At 32.0% G+C, this 9601-nt stretch overlaps 1 protein-coding gene and 1 long non-coding RNA gene across 2 annotated transcripts; both read left to right on the top strand.

The window, feature by feature from the left end:
* LOC110267607 lies at nucleotides 1666–2269 on the top strand. The gene is made up of 2 exons (XR_002355418.1): nucleotides 1666–1805; nucleotides 1906–2269. It is a non-coding gene; the product is annotated as an uncharacterized LOC110267607 (long non-coding RNA).
* On the top strand, nucleotides 5045–6038 carry LOC110267642. Its single transcript, XM_021113436.1, has 2 exons — nucleotides 5045–5350; nucleotides 5425–6038. The coding sequence occupies exons 1-2, from the start codon at nucleotides 5268–5270 to the stop codon at nucleotides 6005–6007; spliced, it is 666 nt and encodes a 221-aa protein (XP_020969095.1). The 5' UTR covers nucleotides 5045–5267; the 3' UTR covers nucleotides 6008–6038.

Here is a 9601-nt window from a genome sequence, read left to right as displayed (position 1 = left end):
AATGGCCTTCTTCTAGCGGCAACGAGCACGAGAAGGACGCTGAGCAAAGAAGATGCCGCAAGACGAGACCATGCGGTGGATTCGGTAGGAGCTTAAGAAGTTAATTAGCGCTACTGAGTTAGGACTGGGTGAGTGTTGGACAAAATAATAAGAGTTTTTTGGAAATTTTAAAAATATGAGGGTGTCTTTGATTAGGTTTTTATTTTAATGGTGAAAATATTTATTTTTTAATAGAATATTCTGTTATTTTAAACGTTTTTATCATGGTAAAGACTAAATTAAAAAAAATTATATGGTATAAAGATTCAATTAAAAAAAAATTATAGGGATCTAATTAAAAATTCGGTGAAACTATAGGGACCTACAGAATAATTAAACCTTTTATTAAAATTCCTGTCCAATACTTTCTTTATTCATGAAACTTTGATTTTTTAGGGAATGGATCCTCTCAATTGTTAAAAGAAATTGAGAGTGTAAAGTGTGATCTCTAACCCTTTATTGCTCTCTATCTCTCATATTTATTCTTGGTCCCACTTATAAAATTAATGGTGAGAGATCACACTTTACCTCCTCAATTGTTAAAAAAAAATTAAGAGGATCCATTTTCGTTTTGTACCATGTGTCACTCAATGAAAACTAACACTAATCAACCATTTGAAACTCCATTTGTCGAGCAATCAATTCATTACTACATTTCTATTATATATTAATGGAAGATTATATTTATCGTATCTACTCATGAATTTTTTGCGAAACAAACTTAAAACTAATTTTGTTCAATTTATCATAGAAACAAACTTAATTTGGCACAGAGACTAGATGAACATAACAAGTCCAAACCAGTGAAAGTATGACTTATTCACAAACTTCCACTAAACACATCTACCTTTTTATCCAACATCATAGTTTTCAGGACTGAACTGGTGATCGAACCGATCTGGCTACTAGTTTACCGGTTCATTAGGTCAACCGATGAATCACTGCTGGAACCAGTCTTATGTTCATCAACAGTATAAAAAGTCAAAAAAAATTGGTGACCTTTCGGTAAGCATATATTTTTTTGTATTATATTTGTTACCAACCAATATTACTTTTAAAAAATCACAAAAAAAAATTTTAACCCTACCAAAAAATACTGAATTTTAAACATTATAACAGCTTATTTTTCCATTCATATTTGTTAAAAAACGCATCCAAATTCAATCTTGAATGTATTTTTTGAGAAATACATACTTAATGTTAGATTTTTTGCAGCATTATCTAACAATAAAAGTGTATTTCTGAAAAAATACATTAGAGATTGAAATTTGATGTGATTTTTGGCAAGAATACATACAAAAATGGGGTATTACTATCTTTAAAATTTGGTGAATTTTTCTTTCCGTGTATATGTTTCTTTTGTAATATTTTGTTACCAACAAATAATACCACTACAACATTTTGAAGATTTAGTAACTTTTTTTAACATTTGTTAAAATGTTAGTAATAGTCATAAAATTAAATATTAAGTAACATTTATTTATAAATGTTAGTAAATATATTTAATTTTTTAAAAAGTATTACCTTTTCCTAATCACTTATTCACATTTTCAGAAACAAGCAAAACTCACTACTCACAACATCAAAATCTCTCACTCCTCACATCTAAATATCGCTCACGATTCAATCTAATCACTTATTCCTTCATGCGTTTGCTTCGATCTCGATCTCACTAAATTTCAATCTCAATCTGGCTCTTGTTCGATCTGCTCTCGCTCTCTTCTCGATCTCGTTCTAGCTCGATCTCGATTCTCGATATCTTTCTGGTGAGGCTGCAATCTTTGAGCTCGTTGCCAATCTGCTCTCCTAAGTCATCACTACTCCTCTGTCCTCCTCGTTGTAAGTGTCTCTGATTGCCGCTCACAGTCGTTGTCGCCGTCGTCCTACAGGTAGGTCATCCTTTGATCCTCAATGTGTTTATTTATGTTACGAATTCGTGGCCAACCCCTAATTTAGTGTTTTTTAATTCCAAAATATGTTAATATATGCATTGATTTTAATTATAAATTATGATTACTGCAGTTGATTTTCAGGAAATTAAATTCCCTATGTTTAGCACTATGGAATTCAAACAAATTTTAGTCTAAGACTTCTGATCTCTCTGTTTTTCATTCCTCAATTCTTTCAAGGGCTTCGATTCACTTTTTTTGGGGGAGATTTTCTAGGGCTTCTTACTCTGAAACTATTGGAGGATGTGGTTTTGATTCTTCGAATAAAGTTCAAGGAATTGTTTCTACTGAGCACAATGTGGTTGTTTCCACTAAGCATAAGGTCGCAAAGGGAGCAGAACAGTGACCAGAAGATCCGTGTCACAATGTACCTCAATGTTTATGATCTTACTCCCATGAACAATTATCTTTGGCCTTAGGATCTTTCATTCTGGTATTGAAGGATTGTCTAATTCTCTTTCTTTTATGCTAATTTTTAATTTTTCAACTCCTTTATGTGATGTTTTATTGTCTGCTCTGCTTATTATGGAGCACTTTTTAGCATTAGGTGCTAGATTGGGGATACAATTTTATTGTCTGCTCTGCTTATTATTGAGCAATTTCTTTTATGCTTGCTACTTTCTTAGAAGCATCATTTTTTAGCTTTCAATTATTTCTTTCTAAATTTTTTAAAACTGGAAGACTGTTGAAATTTGATTAACTTGTTTTAACTAAAAGAAAAAATTTGGAGTTTCATGTTTAAATAACACTTGAATAGCTTTGCAGGAGATGCATAGAAAACTTGTAGATAGATTGCAGGATGGTGTGACTGAAGCCAGCACTTCAGAAGTTAATAAAGTAAGTTTCTAACATTTTTCTCTGGTAATGTTTGACCTTTTGTCCCAATCAAAGTTACTTGACACCCTTGTTTTTATATATGTTTTGTGTTTCCAAATATTTTCTCCCCATTCCTTTGTATAACAAATGCTACTATTTACAGATATTGGCAAACTATAAAGAAGCAGGGATTGGACTTGGAGCTGCATATAACATCAAAACATCAATATTGCAGTCTACATTAGAGTGTCCTTTCCTTAGTGTTCATTTAAAGGTATCTCCAATTTTTTCATATTCATGCATAATAGGTACAATGTTTTCATAGTTAATAACAATATAAAAGTATTTAACTTGCATTGGTTCTTTCATTAAACACTGCTGTTTCTTTTCCAGAATGATTTGCCTGTCATCTGTTCAGCATAGCATGGTTTCCTTTAAATATTTATTTAAACTTAGGAGTTCACAGTTCTAGTATTATTCTGATTCGTTCTTGTCTACCATCTTAACTTAATACAATCACTATTTTGTTATACAAATGGAATTAAACTATATGTAGAAATATCATATGGCTAAGCTAAGGCGTCATCATCAGTTGAGAAATACACTACTTGTCCAAAGTGTGGTGCTTCTAGGTATAAAATGAAAAAGGTCCAAAGTGCTAAAAGAAAAGTTTCTTGCAAGGTAACTTCTCGACCAATTCCAGCAAAGATTTTGAGGTATTTTCCTTTGAAACTGAGGATCAAGAAACTATTCATATCTTTAAAAACCGCCGATCTGATGACGTGGCACAATAAAGGTCGTAAAAATGATGGAAAACTAAGGCATCTGGCAGACTCACCAGCTTGAAAAACTTTCGATTCGTTACATTTAGATTTTGCGTTGGAGCCTCGAAATGTGAGGATGGGTTTAGCAAGTGATGGTTTTAACCCATATAAAACAATGAGTAGTAGATACAGTATTTGGCCGGTGATCCTGACGATATATAACTTGCCTCCATGGGATTGCATGAAACAACATTCTATGATGTTGTCTTTGCTTAGTCCTGGTCCTTCTTCTTCTAATAGAAATATTGACATATATTTACAACCTTTAATTGATGAGTTAAAAGAGTTGTGGGAGAATGACTTTGGGACATATGATGCTTCTAGTGGGAAGTTATTTCGTGTACATGCTGCCTTACTTTGGACTCTAAGTGATTTGCCCGGTTACTCTATGTTATCTGGTTGGCATACAAGTGGAAAATTGGCATGTCTTGTTTGTAATTATGACACATGCTCTAGATTCTTGAAACATAGTAAAAAACATATGTTACATGGGATATCGAAGATTTTTAGCATCAAAGCATCGGTGGCGAAAGGACAAGAAGAGTTTCGACGGTACGGAAGAGCTAAGAACAGCACCTATACCACTATCAGGGCCTGATATATTAGAAAAATTAGGCGATAGGGAGAATTCGTTTGGGAAGACTATAAAGAGGAGAAAAAATGATGATGATCCCTGGACTAAGAAAAGCATATTTTTTGAGTTACCATATTGGAGTACTAATTTGCTTCGTCACAACTTGGATGTAATACACATTAAAAAGAATATTTGTGAAAATATTGTTGGAGCATTACTGAATTTAGAAGGAAAATCAAAAGATCATCTCAAAGCAAGGCTTGACTTGGTAGATATAGAGATACGACATGAACTTCATCCAAAAAATATAGGACTAAATAAGATATTTTTGCCACCAGCACGTTTCACAATCTCTTCAAAGGAAAAAAGTGTCTTTTGTTGTGTTTTGAAAAATGTGAAGCTTCCTGAAGGGTATGGCTCCAATATTTCTAGGCGTGTTCAACTGGAACATCACAAACTTCTTGGTCTTAAGAGTCACGACTACCATATATTGATGCAAGACTTGCTTAAAATAGCAATTCGAATAGCCTTACCAAAAGAAGTTGTGAGAGTTCTACTCAAGTTCAGTTCATACTTCAAGACTTTATGCTCTAAAGTTATCAGAGTTGATGTGTTTGAACAATTAGATGTCGAAATTGCACAAATTCTTTGTGAATTAGAAACAATATTTCCACTATCATTTTTTGTGCTAATGATCCATTTGTCTATGCATTATCTAGCATATGAAGCAAGACTTGGTGGACCTGTCCAATACCGTTGGATGTACCCAATTGAAAAGTGGTTTATTTTGAAACCTATAACAATTCCTATATTCTTTATTTGGTGATATTAATGATATATGTTCAATATATTTATCCTCTCTAAAGTTTTATTACTAATATCTATAGGTTCCTACTCAAATTGAAGAATTATGTCCGTAATAAAAGTCGTCCTGAGGGATCTATTGCAGAAGGGTATTTAGCAAACGAATGTTTGACATTTTGTTCAAGATACTTGAATGACAATGTTCGAACAAAATTCAATAACCCAACAAAGAATCTTGACGGTCCAATAGGGAATGGGGTGATGATAAGCCTGGATCCTCTTATGTGGGAGCAATCTCATTGTTATGTATTGTTCAATTGTAATATCACCGCTCCATATATCAAGTAAGTGATCATATATGCCTCTTTATTTTTTAATATTATCATACTTATATTTGATACTTTTCACCTTTATGTAGACAACATGAGGAGATTGTTTTTAGTAATGCTCATACTAGCCTTGGAGATAAATGGGACAAGACAAAAGACCATTGTCTTACTTTTACTGAATGGTTTGAAGATTTTTCTAGGAATTCATCTGTTAGTAAAGAGTTGAAGTGGTTGTCTAGAGGGCCAAATGTTGCTGCAAGAAGATTTTCTGCTTATGTGATAAATGGTTATAAGTTTATGACTGAAGATTGTGAGAGAAAAATACAAAATACTAGAGTTATGGTTATTTCATCCACTCTCAAGTTTAGAAATGAGAAAGATGAGGATCCAGAAGTAGAAAATGTCACTTATTATGGAGTTCTAAAAGTTATACTTGAGTTAGATTATCATGGGCATTCTAAATATGTGATATTTAAGTGCGATTGGTTTCAAAGTAAAAAAGACAACTTTGGGTTAACACTGGTAAATTTTAGAAATCCAATTTATGAAAATGATCCATTCGTATTTGCAACTCAAGTGAGACAAGTTTATTACATAGAAGATCCACTGATACTTGGCATGTTGTTACCAACACCATTCCAAGGGATTTGTTTGATATATACGGTGACTTAGATAATGATGACATAGAAAAGTTCAAGGATGGTCCTCAAATAACAAGTTCTGTGCTTTATCAATCTACAAGTGTTGAAGATGATGTTAATTGGATTAGGAATGATATACCTGGGACAACAATTGATACATGCATCTTAGATAATCAACCAATGGGAGAAAAGTCTCAAGATAATCTTGATTTTAGTCATAGAGATATGTCAACCCTATGATTTTCTTCCATCTAGGTAATTTCATACTCCTCTCAATCCCCTTTATTAATAATTATTTTGTTGAATTGTGAGAATCTTGATTTATTCCCTTTTATGCTTTTCTCCATCTATATTTTGCTTCCTTTAGTCACTAGTCAAAACCAGTATCTATAAATAATATATGATTTTTGGCCCTGCACATCGTAAAATGACAAAAGAAGAAAAGGAAAAAAAAGAAAAAGAAAAAGAAAAAAGAAGAAGAAATTTGGGGGCAATTACTTGATACTTCTAGGGTTAGTAAGATGGTACTTCATCATATACTAAAGTTCTTACTTCATTAGGTAGCATGAGGACTTGTATTGTTAAATTCACACCTGTGGGATTTTAGTAATTATGGTTACATTATGCAGAGTGCTATTTCTGGGCTGAATAGAGGTCTTGCTACAAATGCGGATCTGAGAAAGGCAGATGCTGTGGCTAAGGAACTCGAAGCTGTCGGAGGAGTAGTTGATCTCTTGGTTGACCTCGATAAATTGCAAGGAAGATGGAGACTGATATATAGCAGTGCATTCTCATCTCGTACTCTAGGCGGCAGCCGGCCTAGACCTCCCACCGGAAGACTCCTTCCTATAACTCTTGGACAGGTCTGTCTCCGAACACGTATCATGCATGATATAACTGTAAATTGCTTTAGCCTGGTGGCATGAAATATATTTGAAAATGATTCATAATTGTTGAGCAAGTTGCAGATTCTTATAGAAGTCTATTGTTTAAAGATATAAAATTGTTTTGTGTTCTTTCACGTATAGTTCTTGACATTGAATTAGAGCCGCTACAAGTCTTGAAATAGGAAAATTGACTTGTTAGACCAATTTTTAATGTTTGATGGTGATACATTTTGGGGGACTAAAAGCAGTAGGTGAAAGTGTACAAAAACCATTACTGTATTATAACAACAACTTGATTGGGACAATCACTCTGTTGGAAGTGATGGTTGCTCATGGATGCAAGAAGGTAAATTCATTGTTGTTTTGGGTCCTGCTTGACAATCTTCATCTGCATGGAATGAATATTATCAACAGTGTCAGACTTTTATGATACTGTAATACATTATGTTTCTAGTTCCTTCTTACTGCTTGGAGTAATTTGTATGGCCTGTTGAATTTCCAGAATATTGCTTGTATAATATTCAAATTTCAATTAAATACTTAAACTCCAACATCTGTGGAGGAATATTCAAATTTCCTGAATATTGCTTGTATAATAACTTATTTGTTATTTATTTGAATGATTCCAGCATGCGTTCTCATCTTCGGCCACCATATATGGTTGGCCAAAGGAGGTTCCATGTACAGAAGAGTTCCCTCTGTTAGCAATAAATCCATATGGACGAACTAAGGTATGACTTGCAGAGTAAATGGTTTTGATATGGATCCCTACATAGTTGTTCTCATGTAAAATGAATGTCATATTCATATGGGTGATCCGTTTCTTATCTATCTTAAATGATTAAGTTTCTTATCTATTTTCTGCTCTCAACTGTCGCACTTTTCACTAATATCAATTCATAATGACCTCAAATCTGTGCTTGTGTTTTGGAAGTAAAACTCATCTTGTGTGGTTAATATGTATTTGCTTTTGGGTTAAAACATTCGTTTATTTGTTCATCCTGCTATGCAATTTAAATGGTAAGGAGAATATAGTTCATGCATCTTTTGTTTTGGGGTGGGGGGCTACGATTTCCAATGGCATTTTCTTTGGCTTCTCTCAAGGATATAAATTTTTAAATTTGTTTTTCTTTTTTTTTTTTACGATGACTTTGTTGATCTTACTTTTCTGAGTTGACCATGTCCTCTGACATTCCTCAATAAAAAAATTAATTGTTTTTCATTACTTATGGTCTTTGTCTGGTTTCCAAGGAAAGGACTGGGGAAAAATCATTCATAGGAAAAGTGGTACAATATACCTCTTCCGGGGCAGAAACTACAACTATAGAACACGCCAGCGTTTTCCTCTGATGCTGTGGAAACTTGTATCTCCAGTGTATCCTAGGTTGGTCAAGCGAGTTCCAGAAGGCCTAAAGCTAGAAGAAGCAACTGAATTTCGTCGGAAGGGAAGGAACTTGGAACCGATATTCAAGCTAGGTAGAATCTTATCTATCTTAAAAAATATTAATCATGTAAGCATATTGAAGAAATAGGAAAATTGACTTATTAGACCAATTTTAATGTTTAAATATCTTGAGTTTAATTTGTAAAGTGGGTGTAGAATATGTAATTGAAAAAAAAATTAATTCAATATTTTGTGCATTTAAATGTTACTAAAGATCTATTGTAATATTTTTTTGTTGTTAGTAAAGAAAATCTTTTGTAACATTTATTAGAGTATTGCTATAGAATATTTATCGTAATATTTTTTTTAAAATGTTATTAGAAAGACTTATTGTGACATTTTTTAAATATTACATAAAATATCTATTGTAACATTTTTTAAGTGTTACAAAAAATATCTATTGTAATATTTTGTTAAGTGTTATGTTACAGAAAATATCTATGCTAACATTTTTCTAAATCTTACAAAAATTATATATGGTAACATTTTTCTAAGTGTTACAAAAAATATCTATTGTAACATTTCTCTAAGTGTTACCATAAATGGTCTATTGTAACATTTTTCATAATATTACTATAGAATATCTTTTGTAACATTTTTACTAAATATAATTAAATCTTTAGAAGAATGTTAGTAAAATTCTTTAGTAACATATGGTATATTTTACATTTGTTAAAATGTTACTAATATACATAGGTAGCATTTTAATATGATTTGGTAATATTTTTTAAATATTAGTAAAAATCAATTATGTAGTAGTGTATGTTTCAAAAATACAAAAAATACATACTTAGCAAAAAACTCACCAAATATTAAGAATAACAGTATCTCATTTTTCTAATCATCCTTGCAAAAGCTCGCATCAAAATTCAATCTCTAATATTTTTTGAAAATACAAATTAACTGTTACGCATTTTTTGCGTCTCTAAATTATTAAAAGGCATTTTTTTCGAAAGCAAAATTCAAGTGCATCTTTGTTGGCGTTTGAATAATTCAGGGGCGTTGTTGGAGGTTAACCCTATGCAACTAACTACTAAGCATGTGTTTGGATTGTTGTTTGTCAAACTGGAGTTCGAATAAAAGTGATTCTATCAAATTGATTTCGAGTAGAAGTAACTTTGCGTTAATATGATTTATATTTGGCAACTCTATACCAAAATTTATTTTGATAAAATAAATATTGTTTGGATAATATTAGTTAAACTCACTTTTACATAGATAATTACTAAAAAGGACATAATATTAAATTACAATATTATTTTTTAATACATCTTTATTTTTTAAAACTATTTTT

Source organism: Arachis ipaensis, chromosome B10 (assembly GCF_000816755.2).
Source record: "Arachis ipaensis cultivar K30076 chromosome B10, Araip1.1, whole genome shotgun sequence".
Classification (NCBI taxonomy): domain Eukaryota; kingdom Viridiplantae; phylum Streptophyta; class Magnoliopsida; order Fabales; family Fabaceae; genus Arachis; species Arachis ipaensis.
Note: the sequence above shows the minus strand (reverse complement) of the source record. Positions and strands in the feature narration are given on the sequence as shown.